This window comes from Hirundo rustica, chromosome Z (genome assembly GCF_015227805.2).
Source record: "Hirundo rustica isolate bHirRus1 chromosome Z, bHirRus1.pri.v3, whole genome shotgun sequence".
NCBI lineage: Eukaryota > Metazoa > Chordata > Aves > Passeriformes > Hirundinidae > Hirundo > Hirundo rustica.
The window spans coordinates 79456149-79469977 of NC_053488.1; the positions used below are offsets into that span (position 1 = coordinate 79456149).

Below are 13829 nucleotides of genomic sequence, written 5' to 3' on the forward strand. Positions count from 1 at the left end.
CTTTTTTAAGAATTTTTTGGTAGTTTTTAAAAAAAGCTGTTCGTAACGAGTTTCATTTTATTTACAGACTTACCGACAGATTAGGTTAAATGAGTTGCTGAAAGAACATTCAAGTACAGCTAACATAATTGTCATGTAAGTAAACTATTTGAATTTGTGGTGTTACCTGAAATGATATGGAGCTGTAATTTGAAATATGAATGTAAATATAGATCAGGAACAAGACTTTGCCTTGGCATTTAAGTGTAAGAAATATTCAAGATTTCAGCACTTTATCTATCTATCTATTTATTTATTTATTTATTTATTTATTTGAAGTACGGAACCATTATTCTGCTGAAGAAAAAAATGTCTTTTTTAGTGTTGTGCTTTTGATGATGCTGCTGCTTTAGTTGATCACCTCCACATTTGTGGTGCAGCTCAGGATTCTCACATTCTTTCTACTCTCGCATGCAGTTACTCCCCCCTTTCTCAAGTCCTTCCTTTGATTTCCTTTTCTAGAGGATCTCTCTAGATAAAATAAAGTTGTTATCTTGCTCACAGATTATGGTGGGATTGCTTTTGGTGTGAACAAGAAGAGGCAGATTGTAGGTTTCTTACTTCTGTATTTTAAAATGCTGAAGATGAGGAAAATGTCCTCAGCTGAGGAGGATTCTGCATGAAGCTGCCTGAGTATTAAACAGGCCAGAAGTGAGGGGGAAATAGAGGTAAATGCCTGTGATGTTTAAGGTATACAAACTCTCAACTCCTGAATTCTGGGGAGGGAAATAAAATTAAAAAGAAAAGGAAATGTGACTCAATATTTAGATCTTTCTAGAATCATCTGTCATATTTATTACAATCTAATTTGTATCTGGCCAGGTTTTTCTGCTCAGTGAAAGTTGTTTCCCTTGTGCCTTGCAGGAGCTTGCCAGTGGCACGGAAGGGGGCAGTTTCCAGTGCACTGTACATGGCCTGGCTGGAAGTTCTCTCTAAAGATCTGCCACCAATCCTCCTTGTTCGTGGGAATCATCAGAGTGTCCTCACCTTCTATTCCTAAGAGTGCTGCACATAGCGCAGCTGTGATGAAATGGTACTGCAGTGCCCAGGGGAGAGTGACTGCCGTGGTCTATAGTTCATTAACATCACAAAGGCAAAGTGACTCTTCTTTCACTATTTCACTGACTTGAAAGCACACAAGGAAAGTCACTGTATTTCTAAAATTGTGACATCTTCAGTTTTATTCTATATTTTATGTAATTTAATCTTGCTTAATGGGGGAGGATTCCTTGTTAGACTGAAGAACAAGATGAGCTTTTTGTTTGCTATTTGAATAGCAGCAATAAAATGTTGTATTTTTGATCAATGAAAGGATTATAGATTTATAAAAGCCTTTTAGCCTTGAGGTGCCTTCTGAAATTAACCAAATCTCACCCATACATCCTGTTTTGTAAATTTATATAGAATGTCAAAATCTGCCTTCAACTAAGAGTTTCGATCAGACTTCCTTTAGCTTTTAGTCTGTTCCATATTACAATAAAAGTCAATGCTGCTTTTCAGTCTTCCATTGAGCTATTAGTTCTTAGTACTGTATGTTTTTTGTCATCAGAAAGTTTGGATTTTTTTTCTTTCCTTTTGTTTTGGTTTGGGTTTTCTTTCTATTACTACATCTGTTAGATTTAAAGGTGAGAATTAGGGCAGGTCAGTTGAACTAAAGCAAAACCCTGACTTAACTGTCACTACGTTTTATAACAGTTATAATAAAACTAATTCTTCTGGTGGAGAGGGTTCTTTTTCTCGAACTCGACAATGTACTTTGGCAGTAGTCTGAGACAGCTAATTTTATCTACCTTGGCAGAGGTTAGTATCCACTTAGTCTTAGCTCTGCTGTGAAATCAAACTCATCTTTCTGGCTGAGGCTTTTTATAATAATACAAATTGGAAGAAAATAAAAGACCTGTCCTAGTTCTTGGCCTCTTAGATTTAGTGTCACTTTCAACTTATTTTTGAAACAAAACTCGACTTAAGGCTTGAATGGGGATAATATAAGCAATGTGATGCTATCTAACAGAAAACAGTAAACACTATGTGGAATTGTGCTATCCAGTATGAAATGTAAAAGCTGCAGTTCTCTTGCATTTTTCAACAAATGGTTAAATGGACCACTAAGTTCTTAGGGGAGATGTTTTTAGGTCAATTCATTCAGTTGTCAGAAAAAGAATTTAGTCTTATTAAACAATACTCAGGTTTGATTGTCTAGCAATTTTGATCTATTCCATACATCCTACTTTATACATTTTCTATGTTCAATAAAGAAACTGCCAGTCTTGTGTGCCCTTTCATTGTATATTTTGGAAACTTCACAATTTAGTCTACTACAAACACCTGCAAAAGAAATTACACTTGAGCCTTTGTATAAAGGTTAGTAATGTGAACTGTTTTTAAAATTCCTAATATTTTTTGGATAGAAAGGATTGCCTAAAAACATTTCACAAGCTTTTGATATTAGCATTGGACATGCTACTGGATCAGTTTACCAGTGGGTGAGTGACTTTCATTTAAGGATGCACAGAAAAGGTTGGGGTTTTTTTATTTTGTTTTTGTGTGTTTGAGGTTTTTTTCCTGTTTGTTTGTTGTTGTTTTTTTTTTTTTTTCCCCTAAATACAGGATCACATTGAAATGTAAGTGTTCCTTTTGAAAGACAAACTATAATCATTGTGTGGCAAAATAGAGCTTCAAATTCTTGTGAGTAAAGATAAAAATACACTGTGCAGTGAACACTGTTTTCAAGTTCTTGGTAAACTGAAAAAAAAAAAAAAAAATCTGTTTCTGTCAATTGGATTTGAGACTATGGAATCATTTCACTTTTGAAAAACTTCTGAGAAAAACAAACATGCATGTCTTGCTGCTAAGTGTGAGATAACTGATGCCAGCATGAACCCAGCTTGTTATGATAAAACATTGTAGACAAGATGGACAGTGTGGGGTCAAAGCAATGTTTCCTTCCAGGTGAGGGGATGTGGATCAAACTTAACAACATAAATATCACAGGTTTTATGGTGTTTTGTAGGGGATAAGGTTGTCACATTTTGCATATAGAATCATTACCACATTTCTCCTTCTTTTGTGGGTAACATTCTTTTGAGCAGATGGACAGTACGGCATGGACTTAGTGCTGCTATCTTAAAAAACAAAAACAAAACGTGCACAGGTACAATTATTTAAAAAGATTTATTTTCCCATTCAGGAAATCATTGCTTGTGATCTGTAACACAACACAGAAACCAAATGAAGTGTGTGTATACATGCATATATGTGTATAAAATTATATAAAAGTATATCTAAATATGCATAATGGGGATAGTTAAGGTCATGTCTGTGAAATACCATAGGATGCTTTTCACATGCACTGTCAGGAGTCCGCTAATTCTAGGCATGAGGTCAAATTCCAAGATTATTTGCTCACTTAAATTTGAACAATTTACGGTAATTGTCTGCAGAAAATGTCAGTTAGTGGCAGTCACTCCAACTCCTGCTTTGATTTTGATGCCAAATTTACTTACGTTCCAATCATCATTAATTACGTGGAAAATAAAATCACTTACACATGGCAATTCATACCTTCTTATAGATTAGGTTCCTTTGTATGGGTTTAGAAAGACAATAATAGCTGGTGAAAATCAATTATTTATTTGTTCACTTGTATTTAGGTTTCCTTTTACATACATTCTTTTTATATGCCTTTTTTTCTGACATTACATTACATATTTAAAAAAAAAACTAAAAATAATTTAAAAGATTTGAGCGTTAGTGGGTCATGGCCCACATGGTTTGAGGATGTAAGATTTGACACTGTACTGTAACTGTCCCACACAAATGCTTTTCTAATGTTTTAACGTAATTATTGCAGTTAATACTTTGTACCAGGGGGATGTCACTGCAATAAAAGAAGTGAATTCAATACAACTCTCTTGTCTAATAAAGCCTTTTTTTGGTGGTGGTGGTTGTGGGAAGAGAATAATGTTAATAATTCAAAGGCTAATGGTGTATTTGGTCCCTGACATGAATTTTGTCCTGGTTTAGGGTAAATTTTGGGAGGAAACCTCCAACTGGGTTCCCTCTAGAAAACAAATTCAAGTGGCCCCTCCCCCAACTGGTTTGGGAAAATTTTCCTTAGAGAAAAAGCAGAAAAAACTGCTTATTCAACAAGCAGAGTGTTCTCAAGCATGAAAATGAATGCTATTAAACAGTAAAACCACTCGCCGCTCTGAAGAGAGATGGCATATTCAGACAGCCCTTGCTGTGGGTGTAGCTTGGCTCACTCAGTTTCTTACCAGTCCCTGCAGTGCTGGGAAATGCAGTCCTGGGCCCTGGTGGGCTGCAGGCCTGAGATCTGGGTGTTTTCTGGGTTTTCAGTCCAAAATAGGTTTAAACAGCTCCAAGAAGAAGGAAAATAAAACCACAGTCCGGGAACTTCTCTGCCTCAGCTAGCTAAAAACTGACTAAGAAGCAAAGGAGATCTCTCTCCTGCTGCCCACTGCAGACAACACTGTCCAGGAGCAGAATGCGGAGGAGCGAGTGCAGTTTCTGCAAACAAACTCTGTGCTTCTTCTTTCCCCCGCTTCGCTCTCAGAACCAGTCTTAAAGGTGTAGAACTTAATATCCAGCATAAACAGAAGTGTTTATCACAGTTTATCACAAAGTCACTGCAGGACAAATATATTTATTGCATCCATCTGATAATTACCTTTGTAGAGGAATTTGCACACGATCAGTGAAACTTAAAGCAATTCATGTGTTTGGTATAAGCCAAAACCAAATGTTTTTTAGGGAGGAATATTTACCTCTAGTAGGTCTAGAAACAGTAGTCGTTGCATAAGAAATTAACCTTGTAAAATTTGCCATGACTTGCCAGACAGCACAGACCCATCCTCAGCCCCTGGAGTGTCTCAGCTGCAATGGAGGTGTCTGAAAACGTGTTCCAATTCATTTTGCCCCTGAATACTGAGACTCTCTTAAGACTCCTTTTTCTCCCATTATAATAGAAGTCCACTGGGACATGAAATGTGTTGGGAAAACAGCTTCTCAGACTGTTGCAAAGTTGCTTTGTAAGCAAGACGTATTTGTCCCTAACTTCAGTACACACCACTAAAAAGTGCTGAAAATCTGACGTTAAAAAGCATAAAGGGTAAGTTCTGTCATTAAAATCCTACAGAACAATGAAAAACTTTGTAATCTCATCAGTTTTGGTATTTAATCTGTGCTACATTCGGAGCTCTTCTGCATATGCCTTGTTAGTGTTTATATCAAGGTCTTAGGTGTGAGGTATGAGGGCCACTGGGAAGGGAAATCTTGTTAAAAATACCCTGCCAGCTCCCATATCATTGGCTCTACAGTGGTTTATTCTGTAAAGAGGCACCAAAGGTTTGTAACAGCTTTTTCTAGATCTTCCTGTTTGCTTGGAGCAGTGTGAAGAAGTGGATCTGAATAATGACATTGCCTTGCACTGAATTCATACATTAGTGACTTCAAGCATGCGTTTGAATGTAAAAAGTGAGGATTTGATCAAGGTTGATTCCATCACTTTACAGGAGAGTGAGGGCTCACACTGCAGAGAATGAATGCTGTGATTTTGTTTTGAAACAGGGAAGCAGTACACCCTTCACCTTGGTGGTGCTGGTTCTTCAGTCTAGTTACACTTCTCACATAACCCCTGTGGGGTCCTGTAAATCCCAAAACCTGGTTTGCGTTCAGCTGGAGTGGGAGCCAGGCTTTGGGTCAGTGTAACCACATGGGCAGCAAGTGGTGCGTCATTAAATCCTTCCTGCTATTCTGCTTTTGTGTGGTGCAAAATAGGTTTCTGGAGTGTCTTAGGTGACAATGCAAGATGTAATCAAGAGTATGTATTCTATCACCATCTGTTGAAATCAGGTGGAGCAGTGTTTGTTATCTCTTCTCCAGGGGCGGATATCTTCTGTTAATGGGCCATTGAGTCTCACTTGCATGACTGATAAAATTATGTTGTCCTGAGACATGACTTTAAAGAGTTAAGATTTTAGCTAAGGGTTAGAAGCAATTTATATTGATCAAGATGTAAGTTAGATTAGTAAATGGTAGGTTAATGATTATTAGATGCCCAAGCTAGAGCTAACTGTTTATTATGAGCTTGTTTATAGAAGAAGTGGAGTAAGTGAACCGTCGTAAGAACAGATTGAAACCACTAAGAACAATGGCCAGCACCTGGACTTGGTATCAATCAATCACGAAGCAGGAGACCTTGGATCGTGCCAGAGGGTCACAGAGACCTGATGAAGACTCTCCTGACTTCATCCTTTGAGACCACTGACCCAATTCGAGACCACCAAGCCAATTCAAGAGAAGAACTGCGCACACGTGAAGGACTGATAGCCTGATTTTAATAGAGAGCAGGGATGGGAGGTGCTGGGGTTATGCATAGGTATTGTATGTAAGATCTTGGAGAATAAATAGAGAGCAAAGGGCCTTGTTTGGGGTGGCCACGCCTTTCGGAGATGACTCCCGTGCCGCCCGCCAGTGAATAAACATAGCACTTTCTAACTTTAATTAGTTAGAGGGTCTTTGTCCGTGACTATATCGGTTTTCAATGACTCAATTTGGCGAGCCAGGCAGGAGAAGATTCTGCTCAGCTGTGAGACCAGCTCGGGTGGAGGACCCCCTCAGGGCGTCCCCGGGATATTCCTGGAAGAGTGGGCTCCGCTGCCCGACCTGTTCATCCAGCAGCAGACAAGAACTCCTGACTACTAAAACTCCGGACAAAAAGGTATGTTTATACTTGAAAAATAGGTACCTTTTTGGTATAGGCGGTTGGTAAGACACTGAGAGACGTCTCGTGCACAACGCATGCCTCGGTTCCTCTGCAGAGCCTGGTTTGGCTTGGTTTTGTTTGGTAACCCGTGTCCCGTGGTGGGGAGCGGCAACCGGTTTTTGTTGTGCCTTGATAATCTGTGTCCCATGGTGGGGGCAACAGCGGCAATAGGATAACCGGTTTTGTTGTCAGTTTGTGGTTTAAGGGTACCTTGGTCATCCATAATTCGAGAGGCTAGCCTGAGTTTTAAGACGCAAAGGGTCCCGTCGTGGGTTGCAGAAAATCCTCATTGCGGCTCCGCGTGCGCCATGTGTGTGTGTCTGTGTGTGTGTGTGTGTAGTGTGCACAGATTTGTGTTTTGTGGGTTTGCGTGTCTAGGCTGTGGAAGAATTATTGGTGCACCGTGTGTGTTTTGTTTGGTAAGAGTTTGTGTTGTAAGTGATTTGACCTGTAAGGCGTACGCATGGTCAGGAAAGGCTGTTGGTAAGTCGTGGGAGACGTCCCACGCACAACTTGTGCTTCTGTAGTGTGCTTGCAAGCTTGATTGATACCTGGTCAGTTGTACTTGGTTGCCAGCAGAGAAAGCTGTTAAGCTGTTGTACCGGGCCGTGGAGAGCCCGGATTGTTGTTGCTGGCAGAAGGGGATTTTGCCATTTGCTGTGCCGTAGAGGGCTCAGTTTGCTAGAATCCGGGGCTAGCAATTGTAAGGGCAAATCCTGATTTGTGGTTGTTACACTGTGTGAATGCATCCTGACTGTGAGAACGATTGTGAGAGAGTTTGTTGAGACATGCTACCAGCACGAAGTGATTGAGGGGTTTGGACCCGCAGTTCCGTCTTCGGGCGACTGAAATGGCCGGGGAAAAACAAAGCGAGTGGAGTGTATGAAAACCCTTAAAGCCCCCTCCGTGCTGTGACTGTGGTGTGTGTGTTTTGGTTACTGGGACGGTATTCACTGTAACTCTATTTTTGAGGCAACATCCATCTTGTGTTAAAAGTTTTAAGTGCAGCATATGCTGAGTGAAAGAGTTGATTAGCCTCTGAGAGCTGAGGCGTGAATGTTTTTGAAGTAGATTGAGGACAGACAAAGGACAGAACCAGTTTGGCAAGAAGGAATAGAAACCCTTGACAAGAGCTTAGTTGTGATTTAGGTATGGAAACTGTGTTTGTAGGTTGTTGGAATTAAAATAAGGGTAACTTCGGTCTGAGAACTCGATCTGGCCAGATGAATAAAAGGAATTCCTTTACCTAAGTGGTTTAGGCTTGACTCGTAGGAGTTTCTGAATGCAGCAAACTGGTGGATAGACAGAGGAAATAAGAAAATATATTTAAAAGGTTTATATCAGATGTCTGTTGGGAGACTAGTGGCTCTGGATTAGGAGCAATGGGCTGTGGAGAATTTAGAAAGTCAAAAAGAAGTGAATGGAACAGCTTGTATTTTTGGGAATTTTCTTGCAGCTTTTGGTGCATCTAGAGGTTGTCACTGTGCCTGGGTGCTTTTGCAGTGTAAAATTTGTGCAGGATGTTACTATTGTTCTTCTGCTAACCGGTACAGAGAATGTGCCCGGTGTAAAGCAACAGCTCCTTGATCAAGCTGATTTAGAGCAAAGATTTTAACACATTTAGTAAAACAATTCCTGTTTCAACTCCAGCTCCACCTTTAACTCCAACTCCATCTTTAACCAAAGCAATTTCTATTTCAACTCCGTCTCTAGCTCTAAGACAGCTGAATTAACTCTGATTTCTATTTCAAGTTCAGCTTCATCTTCTATTTTATCCCCTACTCCAAGTACTCCACTTACTCCTAAATCTCTCCCACTGCCCAGCAGAGACAGTGAGGAAGAAGAGCCTCTCCAAAGGTTCCTACAGCATCCTGGACTCAGAAACAAACCAAAGAAGAGAACATCACAACGGGGAGGCAGTGGTTGCTCATGTTAAGAAAAAACTGAGATGGACCGGAGGATCTTACCCTAGGAGACCCTATAGTTATAACGAAACTAGGGAACGAAGAAAGAAAAAAAAAAAGTTTTGATAAACCCAGGGGCAACATATTCAGTGTTAAATAAAGCTTTAATACCAATAACAGATGATTATGTTATGGTAAAGGGGGTAACTGGCCAATCTGAAAAACCTATTTTTGTAGACCATTGAAATATAAACTTGGGAAACAATGGGGAATTCACAGGTTTTTATTTATGCCCAATGCTCCATCAGCACTTTTGGGCAGGGATCTGTTGGAACTATTAGAGGTAAAAACAACAACAACAAAATAAAAATGGAGAGATTACTTTGGAGGTTGAGGACCAACAATATGTGGAATTGTTAAGCTTGATGTAGATAACTAATGAGGCTAAAGTTAAAAGTGAAGGTGAGATTTACAGGAAAATAATAGATTAGGTATTTTGTGGGGTTTGAGCTTCTAACATACCAGGAGAGCAAAGAATGCACCCTCAGTGCAAGTTAAGTTTAAGAAAAAGAAAACAACTAGTTAGGGTTAAGCAATACCCCCTGAAGAAAAGTTAAGGGATTAGCCCAGTGATTGAATTTTTTTTTTTTCCTGTTAAAAAGCCTGATGGATCATAGCTGTTAATAGGATAACTGAGGATTTATACCCCGTGATTCCCAACCCTTACACTTTGTTAACTTGTTTAATACCTGAACTAACATGGTTTATCGTTTTAGATTTAAGGGATGCTTTCTTTTGCCTTCCTCTCCATGAAGCCAGCCAGAAAATTTTTGCATTTGAATAAAAAAACTCAGCTCACATGGACAGTGCTTCTGCAGGAGTTAAAAAAAAAAAAAAAAAAAAAAAAAAAATTTGCCCACCTTGTTTGGAGAGCAGCTAGCAAAAGATCTGGAATCCTGGGAAGCTCCATCAGGAGAAGGACAGCTGTTACAGTATGTGGATGACCTCCTGATAGCCACCAAAACTCAAGAGGCATGTCTGGAGTGGATGGTAAGCCTCCTAAACTTTTTGGGCCTACAGGGGGATCGCATATCCCAGAAGAAAGCCCAGATGGTGAAGCAGACAGTTATTTACTTGGGCTACGAGGTTAGTACTGCACCAAGAACCTTAGGACAGGATCACAAGGAAGCAATATGCCAGACCCCAAAACCCCAGACAGTAAAAGAACTGAGAACTTTTCTAGGCATGACAGGGTGGTGTAGACTGTGGATTTATAATGATGGGTTTCTTGTTAAACCTCTGTATGCCCTGATCACAGAAGGGAGCAGGGATCTCCAAAAGAAGCAACTCGAGCCTTTGACCAGCTAAAGAAGGCCCTCATGTCAGCTCCAGCCCTGGGACTTCCAGACGTGAGTAAACCATTCTTTTTGTTTTCACATGAGAAGCAGGGGATTGCCTTGGGAATACCAGCACAAAACCTGGGCCCGTGTCACAGGGCAGTCGCCTGAGCAGCTGCATGCAGCAGCTAAGGAACGGACAGGGTGCCTCAGAGCCATTGCAGCAGTGGCAGTGAACATCACGCAAGTTCACCCTAGGCCAGAAGATGACCGTGCTAGTATTCCACACAGTGTCTGCAGTCCTAAAGGGGGACATTAGCTCTCCCCACAGAGATTCCTGAAGTACCAAGATGTTGAGATTGTGGTAACTAACATTGCGATTCCAGCTTCCTTCCTCAGCAGGAGTATGGGAGAACCAGTGATCCATGACTGCCTGGAGGCCATCGAAGCCAACCTACTCCAGTTGCCTGGATCTGAAGGACACCCTGCCTGAGAATACTGAGACCTGGTCCACCAATGGAAGCAGCTATGTCATCAGTGGAAGGCAAGCTGGGTATGTGGTTACCAAAAGATGAGCGGTAATAGAATCTGGACCATTACCAACCAACACCTCGGCACAGAAGGCTGAAATAACTGCCTGAACTCGGGCTTTAGAGCTGGCAAAAGGAAAGAAAGTTAATATCTACACAGACTTAAGGTATGCATTTGGGGTAGTTCATGCACATGGAGCCGTCTGGAAAGAAAGAGGACTGTTGACAAGAAAAGAAGTATTAAAACTCTTGGAGGCAGTCCAGCTACCTGAAAAGGTAGCCGTCATGCATAAGTGAGCTCTGAATTGGATGAAGAAAACAAGCTGGCAGACAGAAAGGCAAAAGAAGCATCTAAAGGTGAGATAGGCAGTCTTAATTCCAGATGGGCAAATTTCCATTGAAGGTAAGCCAAAGCACAGTAAAAAGGACAAGAGGGGTGGGCTATTACAGATAAAAGGAAAGGAAGACTTATGTTCCCCCTCTTACATGCTATAGTCATTAGTGAAAGACGAACATGAAAAAAAAACCACATTGGGGAATAAATTAATTATTTGAAATATAGAATCATAGCTAGAAATTTGTAAAATATAGGAATTTAGGTGACTTGCCAATGTAGCCTTTGCCTAAAACTAATCCCAAAAATATTTTTAAACCAGAGCTTGGGCAAATTGGGAAAAGATATGTACTGGGCAGCAATAGCAAATTGATTTTTCAGAACTACTCAGGAAAGGAGGGCATGGATACCTATTGGTATTAACAGATACCTTTTCAGGGTGGCCAGAAATTTTCCCTACCAGAACTGCCAAAGTGCAAGAGGTAACCAAAGCAGTGTTATAAGAAATAATACCATGCTTTGGAGTCCCAGCCACAACATTAAGTCTTTTGCAGAAAAACTTTGGAACCACGGTGGGAGAGACCATTCCAAGTGCTCCTCATCATCTTTAATACAATCAAGATCAAGGAACAAAGCACCTGGATCCATCACTCACAAGTGAAGAAAGCTCCTGAGAAATTCTGGAAAGTTATACTGGGTGATAACAAACTGAAATTAAAACTTTCTTGGGAAAATAAATGATAAGTCTAATATAACAACTTTTTGAAAAATAAGAAAGCTTGTAATTGTAATGGGTAATCAAATAGGTATAGCCTGGAAAGTTGTGGCATTTATGACCATTGCTATAGCCACAGCCAATGCAGCACCACTGCATTAGAATGTGACTGGTAAATAGAAGTGCCAAGGGAAAGCTTATGATTTTGTCTCCTGAAAGTCTCTGATTCAGATGCTAAAAATTACAAATGCAACTGTGTAAGTAATCTTAACTTAACTTGTCCATTTGTAACTTTGTCAAAACTGAAGAATGTGATTTTTCCTATTAGGCACATGTTGTATAAAGGCAAACTTGACTACTGTTCAAGAAATATTCCCTGTGCCTGTAGAGATGAACTTAACCTTAGTTGCACAAGTATTGAGACACCATGGATTAAAGAAAAGAAAAAAAAAATTAGAAAGCAAGAGAACTTTGATTACAATGCATCATGACACAGAGACTATTCAGAGAGTATTTAAAAGTTAGTAGAAGGCCCATCCCATCATTGGTGGGATGTGCTTTCTGGGTAGTCACCAGCTGCAACTGGTTTGCTCAATACCTTGGTTTATTTGATTACTGTTTTGTTTAATTTATTTGGTATAAGTTTGATTTTGTTTGTTATAATATTTCTTTGGAATTGGAGAATGCTGAAGTGACTAGCAGCTTTAATTTTAATATTAAGAGCATATAGTACAGTTTTAAAGGACCCCTACCACAGAGTTTTGCTAAATAAAGAAGAATTTACATATTAGTAAAAGAATTTACTAACTTTGAAGAAGGAGTGGGGAAATGAGACATGACTTTAAAGAGTCAAGATTTTAGCTAAGGGTTAGAAGCAATTTATATTGATCAAAATGTAAGTTAGATTAGTAAATGGTAGGTTAATGATTATTAGATGCCCAAGCTAGAGCTAACTGTTATATTATGAGCTTGTTTATAGAAAAAGTGGAGTAAGTGAACCGTCGTAAGAACAGATTGAAACCACTAAGAACAATGGCCAGCGCCTGGACTTGGTATCAATCAATCACGAAGCAGGGGACCTTGGACAGTGCCAGAGGGTCACAGAGACCTGATGAAGACTCTCCTGACTTCATCCTTTGAGACCACTGACCCAATTCGAGACCACCGACCCAATTCAAGAGAAGAACTGCGCACGTGTGAAGGACTGATAGCCTCATTTTAATAGAGAGCGGGGATGGGAGGTGCTGGGGTTATACATAGGTATTGTATGTAAGATGTTGGAGAATAAATAGAGAGCAAAGGGCCTTGTTTGGGGTGGCCATGCCTTTCAGAGATGACTCCCGTGCCGCCCGCCAGTGAATAAACATAGCACTTTCTAACTTTAATTAGTTAGAGGTCTTTGTCCGTGACTGTATCGGTTTTCAATGACTCAGTCCTATTATGAGATTCTCCACCCAGCATCCCTCCTCCCCTTGGGAGGAGCCAAGCACTCCTATCTGGATAAAAATCTGAGATTTCTAACACAAGAGCAGCCAATTTTCCGTTGGATTCCCAGAAGAACACTGGGCCCCTCTACATCACCACTAGACCTTCAGAGGAACACCAGACCCTTCTTCAGCATCATTGCTTCAACAGAATCACATCTGTCACTCCAGAAAGACTGCAGCCACCATTTAATTAGACTGCTACCAACACCCTGACCAACAGGGTATCAGGTCGTATTCTGACTGTCAGTAGTTTGTTGTGTTGGTGGTTGGTGGGGGGTTTTTTTTGTGTGTGTGTTTTTTTTGTTTTTTTTTTTTTTTTTAACTACTGTGTTTTTATTCAGTTTTCCTAGTAAAGAACTGTTATCCCTATTTCCATATTTTTGCCTGAGAGCCCCTTAATTTCAAAATTATAGTAATGCAGAGGGAGAGGGTTTACATTTTCCATTTCAAGGGAGGCTCCTGCTTTCCTTAGCAGACACCTGTCTTTCAAACTAACACAGAGAGTTAACTCTGGATTAGGCTGGTGGCGGCCACTGCCTGTGTCTAGGACAGAGAGAGATGCAAGCTGATCTGAACCTTTGAGTGCTAATATGGAAGGAGAAAATGGTGAAACAATAGCAGGCACATTCTCCAAACAGCAGCAGGGAAGGTATTTTTCTTGAAGTACAGGAGGTTTCCTACTCCCAGAGGTACATCTGA

General features: G+C 40.2%; 1 protein-coding gene across 2 annotated transcripts in view; it reads left to right on the plus strand.

Annotated features, from left to right (window-relative positions):
- The window catches only part of SLC12A2 (solute carrier family 12 member 2), a 55252-nt gene extending 51307 nt beyond the window's left edge, over window positions 1-3945 (plus strand). For both annotated transcript variants that reach the window (XM_040089495.2, XM_040089496.2), the window contains 2 exons: window positions 68-135; window positions 904-3945. In XM_040089495.2, coding sequence (XP_039945429.1) covers window positions 68-135; window positions 904-1039 — 204 coding nt within the window. In that variant the 3' untranslated portion in view covers window positions 1040-3945. The remainder of the gene's footprint in view (window positions 1-67; window positions 136-903) is intronic.
- Window positions 3946-13829: the final 9884 nt, after the last annotated feature.